Source organism: Panicum virgatum, chromosome 3K, assembly GCF_016808335.1.
Source record: "Panicum virgatum strain AP13 chromosome 3K, P.virgatum_v5, whole genome shotgun sequence".
Classification (NCBI taxonomy): Eukaryota; Viridiplantae; Streptophyta; class Magnoliopsida; order Poales; family Poaceae; genus Panicum; species Panicum virgatum.
Genome location: NC_053138.1, coordinates 8,729,578 through 8,742,105, shown reverse-complemented (window position 1 = coordinate 8,742,105; position 12,528 = coordinate 8,729,578). Strand labels below are relative to the sequence as shown.

The following is a 12,528-nucleotide window of genomic DNA, read 5'->3' as shown; positions in this document are numbered from 1 at the left end:
ACAGATATAAATAAGACAGATACCTGATTCTCATGGTAGTGGTATCAATAGTGATGAATAATATGGTAGTCTCAAATTAAAGTTGTTATATAAGCAGCTTCTTTTTTTATAAGATGTAGTGCTGCTTTATTTGTTATTATCAGATGGCACAACAAATAGGTTAATATGCTTAGAGTTTGTAATCACAGGTCCTTTATTAAAGAATATGGTAGTCTCAAATTAAAGTTGTTATATAAGCAGCTTCTTTTTTTATAAGATGTAGCGCTGCTTTATTTGTTATTATCAGATGGCACAACAAATAGGTTAATATGCTTAGAGTTTGTAATCACAGGTCCTTTATTAAAGAAAGTGCCAAAGGATGCTAGCTCAGTTGGTTAGTCACTCCGGCGGCACCCCTCAGGTCCTGAGTTCGACTTCCCGTGGGAGCGAATTTCAGGCTGAGGGTAAAAAAAATCCCCTCGCTGGCCCTGTGTGCCAAAGCACTGGTTGTGAGCCGGCCCCAGGTCGGCCTGAGGACCCTTACATGGCCCAGGCAGGTAGTCCCCAGGGGTTACGTCTCCCAGTGTCAGGGCGGGACCAGGGTTCGGGGATTTTCTCGGTCGGGGAAGCCGAGTCTTCTCTTAGATAATACCGGTGGGGCGGTCTTTCCCCACCCGGCCGAGTTTTTTATTAAAGAAAGTGTCGGCCAAGCTTGTGACAATCAGGTGCTATGATAATTGTGCCTAAAAATCACAATAAGAATGCATAGCCTTAGAATTGGTAAGCTTTCAGTCCTGCCAATTAATCTTAACGCTAACTTTGCTGGCATAGAATAGGACTACTGGAGTATAGGATTGTGAAGCTTCATATGCTTGGACATGCACATTTTGTCGAACACCTTGCAGACTGTGGAGTCAATGGCTAGAGTTGCACATCTGGAGGCCACGGAGCTGCTGGTCGTGTTAGGATCAGGGTTAAAATATCCGACCGGTCGCCCCTTACCGCCGCCCTCCGGTTCCGGCTAACCGGACCGGTTAGTCCGGTTACCGGTCGGAACCGACCAAACACAAATTTGAATTCAAATTCCCCCGTTAAAACGGTTCGGACCGGTATACCGGCCGGTTAGACCGGTATACCGGCCGGTTTGATCGGTTTGCCGGCCGGTTTGACTGGTAACCGGTCAAATTCAATTTTTTTTCTTTTTTTATTTAAATTCAAATGCCCGCAAAGTATACTAAATAAATATTTGTATAATATATTTTAGTCTAAATGAACTCTCCAATTTTTTTTACTACTTTTACATTATATTTGTATACTTTTGTATGCACGTTTTTTTGTTTAACTTCAAATCCCCGCAAACTATACTAAATGAACGAATTTTTGAGAAAATTTGACACCATTAGATTCGTCGCATCTTGAAGTATTTTTAGAAATTTTTTGAATTTAAATTTAAATTTTGAATTTGGATCAATTTCATACCGGAAAACCGGAACCGGTCCGGTCCGGTTTGACCGGTTACCGACGGTTAGGTAAACCCTACTTGGGATTGCGTCGACCTGCAGCCGTGCGGGCTGCTCTTGAGGTCACCTCCGTTGCTGTACTCGAGGAGCTCCGGCAATCCGCAATGGGCGGGCCTAGCAGAGGGAGGCCTGGAGGAGCTCTTAATCGCACTGTCGTCGTGGCGCTACCCCCGTCGAAATAGAGGGGGGTGGGACTGGGAGCAGAGAGGAGAGGCAGGTGGCTGGTGACGAGGGCCCCGGTGGCGGCACGCATCGAATTGGAGGCCGCATGGGGACGACGCGGCGGGTGTGGCAAGGCCGCAAGGGAAGGGACTCGGGGCCGGGACGACGATGTCGGTGCGTTGCTTGGCAGGCGGACAGCGGTGGCAGTGCTGCAAGCGGAGGGAGGTGCGGGCAACGCGCTAGGCGAAGGGCGGCCCGGCCGCCGGAGGCGGAGAGGCGAGCGGAGGAGGCTGAGCGGGTTCGCGACGATTCGCGAGCACCGTGGATCGTTAGCTTAACGGGCGTGAGACCCGCACCGGTCCGTATCGAACGGTCGAAATTGACAGCTGGTTGGATCCAACGGCTAGAGGACTAACGGGTGGCGTGGTGCTATCGGGTGCCAGAGCTTGGCTGGGATTTCTTAGGGAGAAGATTGTTGTTAGTACTAGTCCCCATGGTCAGGTAGTAATTTAATACCCGTACTTCAGAAAACAGTAACGTCTAGTATCATCCATCATCATTGCATACAGCGCAAACAATAATAGTGTTGCTTTTATTCAGAAGAGACAAAGTACAATATGCTTATATGCATATATATCAGACAACGCTAAATTAAACACTACTACTGTAGCATTTCTTCTTCAGAGGCTTTTTGATTGCTAACATATTCTGATGTCTGTCAATAGTTTGTATTCATTAGGGAAGCCTCCATGCATGTACAATGTGTATGCGTGCTAGACCTCCACGGGCGCTTTTCTGTTCTTCTTCTTCTTCTTCATCACCTTCAGCCGGATCTTAGGGCGGGAGGCGTCGCCGTCCGTTTGGCCGTCGGTAGCGTCCCCGGAGAACGACATGGATGCCGCTGCTGATGCCTCTTGGTCCTCGGCCTTGGGCTGGAGCCGCTTCATGAGCAACTCAGGCACCACCCAGTTGGACACGAAGTAGAAGAGCAGCATCAGAGCACTGCAAGCGCAAATCAGCACAGCCGGCGTCAGAAACTTATCATGAAACACTGAAAGGAGTGTCAGCTAGATCCTGTGCAACGATGATGAGGCTAAAATGTGAACTGTCCTCTTGACAAAGCGGCCTAGGCATCATCGGTGGATGACTGAATAATTAAGCGTTGCAGTTCCCTGCATTTTTTGACTAAAAGTGACAGTAATATCAAGTTCAAGACTACAGTCTTAAAAACTAGACTCTAGTTGCACTTGAGATATTTCGGTGGGAAAAAAAACATGCATCAAACAACACTATAACCTGACTCTAGTGCCAGGACAACAAGCAGGGTATAACCTGACTGGGATGAGCGACGAGACGTCGCCGGTGTCGGACGGCGAGCCGGGCACCAGCTTGGGGCTGAGGATCTCGCTGAGCTCCGGCGGCAAAGCCCGAAGCCTGCCGCACGGCGCCCGTCTGCGGCGAGGCACGGCCGCCGCGGCGGCGCCCCGCCGGTGGCCGTGCGCAGGAGCGGCGGCGGCGGCGGGACGCAGCTGGGAGGTGGAGCGTATCGTGAGCGCGGCTGCCTCCATGGATAAGAAAAGGGGATATTTTTTCCGGCTGTGTTGCCGAGACTGCCGAGCCGAGCAAGCTCACTAGCTCGGTGTGGTTTTTGAGAGCTTTGGACAGCCGCCTATCGTGAGGGCAGCAGCCTTCTCGATAACGAATTTTGTCCGCTGGCTTGTGCTCGGTGCTCCCTGCTTCGGGTGTGCCTGCGGGGCCCGCGACGACTTTTTTTTTAAAAAAAAAGCTGGACCAGCTAGGCCCATTTATGAAAGCCGAGGAAGTGCATTGGGGCCCAGCCCAGATAGAGCGGCGAATGGCGGCCTTCTTCTTCACAGAGACCAGATAATAAGGCCTTCTAATTAGGGCCCAATTAAGAACCGTTCTTACTTTATCTAGAGGTGGTTACTAGTCAAATGGTTGCGAACTGATCATAGATCAGTTGGTTAGGTCTCTTGTGGTGGAACCTACCCACCCGGATTCAAGTTCTCGACTTGGCACGGGTGTTTGCACTTTTCTGGATTTATTCCAGAATTTTCCGACATTATGCATTAAGTGGTAAGCGACGTTCTCGTCAACAACGAGGCGCCAATGGTGACTTCGAGAATCTTCAAATCTACCGGTCCAGTCCTTCAGAGGTGCTCATAGGATAGAGTTTGCGTACGTGTATTCATAGAGGTGAGTGTGAGTGCATGTTGTGAGCGTTGTCCTGTACTTAAAAAAACTAGTCAAATGGTTCTTTTCGCTGTCCTCTTTTGACCTAGGCACCTAGCCTTGCTAGGGGAGAGGTAGGGAGACAAACCAGTCTCCATTTCGCGGTGACGTGTCACGCTCGGGCTTCTCTCCCAAGCTTCTTCTTCTTCTCCGGGTCACGAGTCAATTCTACGCGCGCGCGTCTCGAAGAAAAATGGACGTCTCGATCCTACGTGACAGCGCCCGGCTGCCTCTAGCTAGATGCTCAAGGACCAAGCAGGCCACGGCACCACCATGCACGCACGCGCACGACTCGGATGACGTGCGCCCCGGATTACGTGGACTGTTGCGGCCGCCCCGGCGGCCAAAGATTTATTTCACACCGCAATGTGAATCCCAGATTTTTTCACACCGCATAAAGAAACTCCGCGAGCCGAGCATGCGCGCAGCATGTGCATAATGCATTCACATTCTTCCGTTCAAACCTACCAGCTAGGTGGATCTTTATTAGGGCCAAAGGGGCCCATGGCCCCTCTGAATTTGCAAATTTTACATTAGATGAACAGTGATTTTAACATTGTTCATTACTGTAGTAGAAGGGTGCCCCCCTCATTTTTCGATCAAGCTCCGCCAATCCCATTTTCCTTTTTATGATCTTGTGGAGAATTAATTATATATATTCCTTGTTCTTATGTATGTAATGGGCATATATACAAACAGGCGTGAAAATACAAACTTATTAGCAAACATCGGCTGCAGCTGCAGCAGAAGCTGTGGCGATCAGGAAACAATGAATCTGAATTCAAGTGTATATATGGCCATAGAATATATCTTAGATAGGACCTGTACAAAATTTCAAATACTACTAGAAAACACACCAAATAAACCCTAAATTCTAAACCCTAAACTCTAAACCCCAAAAGTACCAGCATGAAGAAGATCTATTTTTTCATGCTAGTACTTTTGAGATGGATGTGGAAGCCTATGGAGATCAACATCACCCGGTACCAATGTCTAGCCTTTAGTACCGGGTGGTGTTACCATCTGGTACTAAAAAGAGTCATACATGAGTTACTTCAAATGAAAAATATCTATGTTCGCATCACAAGTGTTGTGTAGGTGAGATGGTAAGCGAGGTACGTACGAGGCAAGAGGTTTTGAGTTTGAATCCTGACCTCCTCTCAGGTTTAATTTTTTTTATGTCAAACGCTTTGGTACCGGGTGAAAACATCGCCGGTTCTAAAAGTAGGGATTTACTACTGGGTATTTTACCCTGTGTTAAAAACTGAGACATTTAGTCTCGATGAAGCTCGATTTCGTAGTACCGGTTGAAAAACTGGTGCCTAAGCCCTTATCACCCCGTATTGAAGGTCCTTTCTCTAGCAGTGAAACATCGGCTTATTAAGAGCACAGTTAATGGAGATTAGCCTCCAGAAGGAGTACGGTTAGGGTTTCGAGTTTGTATATGTTGTTGGGTATATCTGGCTGAAAAAGAAGCTTGTAGCAGAGATAAGGCAAATTGTGGGGAAGCAGCGAGGTGGACACCGTTGGCTGCTAGGATGCATGATCGGTGGGAGAAGATTCAAATAGGGCCGGGGCAAAGCAAAATTGTGAGGTAAGGAGACTGGGAGTCCGCCATCCACCACTAGGGACAGACGGTCGTGGGGATGAATAGCGACGAAAGCCAAGTGTATTGTGAAGAAAACGGAAGAGTTTGAGTTCGTAAAAGTTTGAGTTTTCTTGTTATTTTTGTAATCACACCTTTTGTAAGAACTTGCATTCTCCTTCTTCTTATATGATCTGGCAGCACTCTTGCCTTTAATTTCAAAAAAAAATTGTGAAGAAAACAAAATAATATACGGTTGATCTGGATGGATGATTTGTAAAAAAAAATATTGTGCTTTCATGCTGGATTATTATGACCAAAACAAACATATTTGCGATGTGGAAAAAATTGTTCAATGGTTGCAGTCTAGGACGGCCCACGTATATATGACACTGTTCATGAAAAGCTATACCACACCATAATATCGTACTACCTGGCTAGCTAGTTGCTTGCTACATACACGCATAAACAATCTGATTTTCGCTTCATAATTTCGGCACTATGGATCAATAATAATGGTGAAAGCATGCATATGCAAACGAATCGAATGCAAGGCACAACACATACATACGGATCGCTCTCTGCCAGTAGATCGATGCGTCATACATCAGTTAGTCCAATCATGTACAACCTCACATCACTTCAATAATAATGCAACTTCATCAGTGCAATCTGCTCCTCCGAGAGAGATATCTCATCGTTGGATCAGCATCATTCTCCGTGTCCTTGGCTTGCCTCATCTTGTGGGTACTTCTTGGGCTGAACGGATCGGACAATCCGTCCTTGTCTACACGAGTCACGTCATCAGTCTCGCCAGATCGGCGATATCGATGGTGCTTGAAAAATGCAGAAGATTTGTATATTGTTTGCGCGTCGAGGTCTCCCTCTAGATTTTGGCTGAACATGTGCTACCCTTGACTTCACACTCTAGCTAAGCTAGGGCAGAATATTGACTGGCGAGTCATGCATGCTAATAAAGTGTTCATTTGCCTACTGGATCATCGATGTATAGATTCGGTAATACAATGGTCCATTTCTTTCCGTGTAGTACAAGCTAGATGCCTTTATTTTACGGGCTTGCAACTACTCCAAGTACCAAAAGGTTATTCTTTTGCATTGCCATGTAATTGTCAGTAGTATTGTTTTTTTAACTACTACCTAATATATATACTTAGACTGACATCAATTCCTCACGCCAGAAGAGAAATAGCAGATGCATACAAAAGAGTGGATATGAATTAGCTGAATCTATAACAAAAACAGTATATATAATCTGTTCTTTAGTGTTGGGATTAAACTAAATAAGTATAGAAGAGGCTACTAGTAAATAGTAATATCACTCAAGTAGGAATAAAAAAAAGTTAACTGATAAAGTTAGTGCTAAGGTAGTCAATCAATTGGCCAACATTTTTCATTAAAAATGATTTATTTGTGTTATATTGAGGCTAAAACCAAAGATATACGGACAAGCAACATATATATTCTTTGATTGATTGTTGCCATTGTGAACACTCAAGGGCACGCTCATCAAAAGTAAACAGTGAACGAGACATGTCAAGAGATCAGGACGACGTACCAACTAGGCAATTTGCTTACACATATACTATTATTAGGTCACGGACAGATGATATGCTGATGTCACTTTGCTCGTCATTGTGATATATCTATCCTTACACAAATAGTTCATGGAAACATCAGTACTGCTTTTATGGTATATCACAGAACACTGATGATTACACTGTTAGTTTGTAAGAAGCATCTATAAAGAGGATAAAAATGCAAGTAATAATCACTTGCAATATCTTTTCTTTTCGAACAATCTTGCAATATATGTTTTAGCTCCGGAGAAAATTGGAGACAAGTGAAAACGAACTGTTATAAGGGCTATTTACTATCTGTTGATTGTTTTCCTCGTATCTGTTACCCGCGTCTAGTTTTTCTAGTGACATTTATATGCATGCTCTTGCCAGAAAATAGTTTACTACCTACCCAACTTAGCTTCTTCCCCCAACAAACGGTTGTTATGAACCCACGCACTATCGGGAATGTCAGCAGGTACCATAAGCATATACCAGTTCTGAACCTGAAAGTCAGATATGCAATTGATATCTTTTGGCTTACACCCACATCAATTCTCTGCTTAATATATATGGTAGTTATATTTATTTCTTGATAAAAACACAGAGCTCCAATAAATCTTGGTAGTATGTAGGAATCGTGAGATGCATTCATGCACCTATGCAAACATTATATAAGAGACCTGACATTACTTGATCAACTAGTTAAACCTCATAATATATAGGGTCAGCAATTTTCTGGGGGAGCACTGGATATGACATGTGCAAACATATGCAACGCGGTTTTGTACTCTACTTTACTATACGTACACACTGTGCATGCTAATGGGTTCATACGTACCACACGCACGTCGCACGCCCCGCCGCCCACTGTCTGCGAGCAGCCATGATGCATGCTTTGAAACGCGGTTCACACATCATTAGGGAGCTCATCTGTAATTAATTAACAATCCTAACTATACTGTTCAGACAATCAAGCACTACACAATCTTGCTACTACCCGGCCTTTTTTTTCTCGAAAACGCAGGAGAGCTGCGCCTCAATATATTAAGAAGAAGAAAGGAGGAAAAAAGAGCCTCCAGTACACCAAGCTACAGATTGGAGGGTCTGTAGCCACCCTTAACAAAGCTAACTAAAACTTGCTCTAAGATAAAAAGATAAAAGCTTGACCAGCTTGACCAGAACCTGACCAGCAACACATCCAACTAAGAAACAGGAGGGGCAAGAACAAGAAGATGGGACACTCCTCGAGCCCCTGCCAAGGCCCAATGCCGCACTTCTTCTTTGAAGGCTGAGACGATGGTAGCCAAGTTGGGGGTGCCGCCATCAAAAATACAGTGGTTGCGATGGATCCATAGTGACCAAGCTCCTAGAATAATGATGGAATTGAGCCCTTTTTTAACTTGGCCTGTTACCTTGTCACTTGAGTTAGCCCACCAATCATCAAAACATGAATCATTCGGCTGAGGAGCAAGGACGTCTAAGCCAAAGAGTTGCAGAATGTTGAACCAGAATTGTCTTGATAAAACACAAGAGATCATCAGGTGGTCAATTGTTTCCTCAGCTTGATCACAAAGAGGACAAGTTGCAGGGTGAGGGAGACCTCTTCTTGCAAGGCGGTCTGCAGTCCAGCACCTATTATGAGCCACTGTCCACATGAAAAATTTACATTTTCCAGCTACTACCCGGCCTCCAGTGCTGTTCTATCTGTCTAGTGGCTTCTGCCGGACACCTCTGATTTTTTTGCAAATGTATGCGTACACAGGAATCCAGGGCATCAATACCGTCCCTGTAGGACATAAGCAAAGCAAAGCAGCTGCCTGCACCCCCTATCAGCAACCATGTGCTTCCAGTATGCACCATGCCCTCTCTCTTTCCTGATCATACTAGCTAGTCCTACAACTTTTCAGATGCAAATCTCTTTTCGCTAGTGATATGTATCTTTATCCATGCAACTGAAAAGAGAGGAAAGTAGGAAAGATCTAGCAGCTACACCGTGTCGCGCAAAAGCTACACAAGTCTGCAGAGATATATCATAACTGAAGCACCCATTTTCGAAAGGAAAGCATACACCGACCATGGTGGGAGAGATCCTACAGATCAGCTTGAAAAGACGAGGGCCGCCGGGAGGTCTCTATGAAGAACCAAGGAGAAGGCACATCGATTGATCATGCAAGGGACGATGCAGCCATGCACTTGTGAAAAGCCAGAAAGCTCAGCTAGCTCCTGAAGCTGATGAGACCAGACCGGTGAGACTAGACCAGCAGATGAGCTGCTAGCTAGCTAATGGCTGGCTATAAACAAAGATCGCATGGCCTGCAATAAACCCTTTTTTCACCACCTGAACATGTACACACCTCTTTCCTGGCCTGCTCTCACTAGCTGATGTCTAGAAATAAAAACCCTAATCAATAAAGACCATCGATCGATCACTAGTGATCATGCATCTAAATTAAAGGTAGCTATCCGGCCGATGCGCGCGCGCTTCGCGGTGAAACATCGTTGCTCCTGAGCAAGAATCCAACAAGTGTTCTCCATCAGATGATTTACTAGTAGAGTGGCACTCAATCAATTAATGCATGGATGCAGCTTTAGTTAGTTTGAATGCTGATCAGATGATGACCAGGGAGGGAGTAGGGCGCGTGTTTTGTCCGTACCGGTGAGTTTTTGAATGGATGGACGAGGATTGATCACGAGGAGTCGCCGCCGAGCTTGGCGAGCAGTGCGGCGACGAGCTGGTGCCGGCGCTCCTCGCGCTCCTCGGCGCGCGCGCGCCACGCCTCCTCGCGCTCGCGCCAGCGGCGCACGAGCGCGAGCCGCTCCTCGCCAAGCGCGACCATGGCGTTGCGCCACTCCTCCTCGCGGGCGCGGCGCTCGGCCTCGCGCGCCTCGGCCGCCTCCATCCAGCGCTCCTCCATCTCCACCTGGCGCCGCATGAAGTCCCGCAGCATGGCCTCCACCTCGCCCTGATCCGCAGACCTAGCCCGCGCAGCCGCAGCCGCCGCCGCCGCCGCCTGCTTCCGCCTGCGCTTCTTCGCGCCGCCACCGCCGCTCCTCGCCTCCGAGGCCACCCTGCTGCCAGCTTCCTCCTCTCCCATCTCCGCCTCGAGCTCCTCCTCCTCGTCGTCGTCCTCCTCCCCCTCGCCGCGGCCTTCTTCATCCTCCGGCTGCACGTCCTTGCCCTTGGCCCTCTTCCTCTCCAATGCTTGCGCCCACTCGACCCTAGCGTCGAAGATCCTCCTCATCTCGTCGTGGAACGGGAACTGCCTCGCCTGCTGCGCGGCCGCCGCCGCGGACGCAGGATCGGCGTCCGGCGGCGGGTGCGCGGCGGCGGCGGCCTCGGTGCCCTTGAACCTGGTGACGAGGTTCTTCCACTTGGACTTGCACTGGTCGGGGGTGCGGGCGAACCCCTGCGCCTGGAGGCGCGCGGAGACGGCCTCCCAGAGCGCCTTGTTGCGCTTGGTGGTGAGGAAGGAGTGGTCGAGCTCGGCGCGGACGGCGAGGAACGCCGCCGTCTCGGCGTGCGACCACTGCGGCAGGCGCTCCGCGGAGGGCTGCGGCGCGGCCTCGGCTGGCGGGGGCGGGGGCGGGGGCGGGGGCGGGAGGGGAGGGAAGTGGGGGTGGTGGGGCGGGGAGGGGGAGAGCAGCGGGTGGTAGGGGTTGGAGAAGGAGGAGTTGAGGTGGTGGAAGGGATCCATGGCGGAGGGCGGAGGGAGGCGGTGGTGGGGTGGGAATGGATTTGGACACGGACGCGAGGGAGGGCAAGGGCGGTCAGGTCAGGAAGGGATGCGATGCAAGTCAAGAGGGTTGGCTTTGGCCTTTGGGGCTGCGAGAGTTGGGTTTCAACGCGGAAACGGCTTGCTTTCATATTGCTTTCCTCCCGAGATCTGGATCCTCTGCGCGGCGCCTCTTTGCTGCCCGCTCCCGGAACCGGAGGCACAGCACAACCTCCTTAGCTTGCTGCCGTTGTGTGGACCTATGCGGCGCATGGCTGTTTCCCGCACAACCATACTGTATCCACATTCCCCAGCATCATCGCTACCAGTAGGTGATACTCACGTTTATGTTGGGTTTAAATTTCATTTTGGGTTGGTGGCAATGATATATATGTATCAATGGTTAAAGAATTTTTAAGTTCAATGTGTCAAAGGTACATGTTGCTAGTACGAATTGACTCATGAACATCATGGGCTTGACTTATTATGCAATGCTCCTCTAAATGAAAATGATATAAGATTTGACTACTAATAGGCCATCATAAGGAATTGAGAATTGCATGTCATACATGAGCGCATTGTGGATGGATGATGGGGCTCTAGAAGATCAAAGACATACTATCATGTCTTAATGGTGACTGGCTCTGCTAGCCATAACTATTAATGCATTTCATGACCAATCTTGCGGCAATTACGGAGAGACGAGCCATTAAAGCCCTGTTTAGTTCCCAAAAAAATTTCTACAGTACCCGTCGCATCGAATCGTTTGACACATGCATGAAGTATTAAATGTAATTGAAAAAATAACTATTTATACAGTCTAACTGATTAGCACGAGATGAATCTTTTAAGCCTAATTAGTTCATGATTGAACATTGTTTGTCAAGTAACAACGAAATGTGCTACAGTACCAAAATACAAATATTTTCGCGAACTAAACACAGCCTAATTGAGTTGGTTGCACTCAAAATCAAAATGGTAGGCTGCAAAAGGATATGCAAAAGTCAACTAGCAATCACATCAGAAAACAAATCCATCAATAACCTTTAGTGTTTAAATTTCTTTGACTTAATTACGGTTGAGTGAGGTTGCAGAAAGAATTGCTACCGAGTTTGGAATTATGTTTCGAACTAGCAATCAGTTGATGAGAGGTCGCTCATCTCTTTATTCGTATACATGCCTTTCGTTATCGGTTGGGTGGACTGATGCTTGAAGTGTTATTATTCACATATTCCTGGTGGTATAGAACCGTACATTAACCATAATTTTAATACCTGTATTTCTGTAGATAAAATTGGTATAAAAGCACAAACCACCGTATGCTTTGGTTTACCCTTCGCTGATTGTGTGCATGTATGTAGGTATTACATTAAATGACCCTACGGAAGTATCATAATCCTATAAAAGTATCTAGAAGAGTCCTTTTGTTAGTATAAAACTAACGTTGCAGTTGCTGCTGGCACCGAGCCGCCGCACCGCGCAGTATGGCGCGAGCCGGCGGCGTTCACAAAGGATCCGGCGCGCCTGCCTGCGGCGGGCCCGCTGCGTGGAGGCGGGGCCCACGGCCTGCGTGCGGGGTGGCGTCACGCGGACGCCAGCGCGTCGTAAGAGGCAAGCCGATCCCGTCCGTCCACGGGAGTCTTCCTTTGCTGCGAAGCATCTCCAGATCGCAGAGAGAGAGCAGCGTCTCCAAAAAAATTCTCTCTCTCTCTCTCTTGCTGCAGCCCTGGCGTCAG

The 12,528-nt window shown here is 47.8% G+C and overlaps 2 protein-coding genes across 3 annotated transcripts; both read right to left on the bottom strand.

The window, feature by feature from the left end:
* Positions 1–2,224: 2,224 nt before the first annotated feature.
* On the bottom strand, positions 2,225–3,332 carry LOC120697336. Its single transcript, XM_039980515.1, has 2 exons — positions 2,994–3,332; positions 2,225–2,663 (listed from the first exon to the last, which is right to left on the bottom strand). The coding sequence occupies exons 1-2, from the start codon at positions 3,227–3,229 to the stop codon at positions 2,435–2,437; spliced, it is 465 nt and encodes a 154-aa protein (XP_039836449.1). The 5' UTR covers positions 3,230–3,332; the 3' UTR covers positions 2,225–2,434.
* A 1,362-nt stretch (positions 3,333–4,694) lies between these two features.
* LOC120697335 (trihelix transcription factor GT-3b-like) lies at positions 4,695–10,912 on the bottom strand. Of its 2 annotated transcripts, none has more exons than XM_039980513.1 (2): positions 9,734–10,912; positions 4,695–6,286 (listed from the first exon to the last, which is right to left on the bottom strand). In XM_039980513.1, the coding sequence occupies exon 1, from the start codon at positions 10,772–10,774 to the stop codon at positions 9,767–9,769; it is 1,008 nt and encodes a 335-aa protein (XP_039836447.1). In that variant the 5' UTR covers positions 10,775–10,912; the 3' UTR covers positions 4,695–6,286; positions 9,734–9,766. The 2 variants fall into 2 exon arrangements, with proteins under 2 accessions (XP_039836447.1, XP_039836446.1); XM_039980512.1 differs by lacking the exon at positions 4,695–6,286 and adding an exon at positions 8,091–9,584 and having other exon boundaries at positions 9,734–10,910.
* Positions 10,913–12,528: the final 1,616 nt, after the last annotated feature.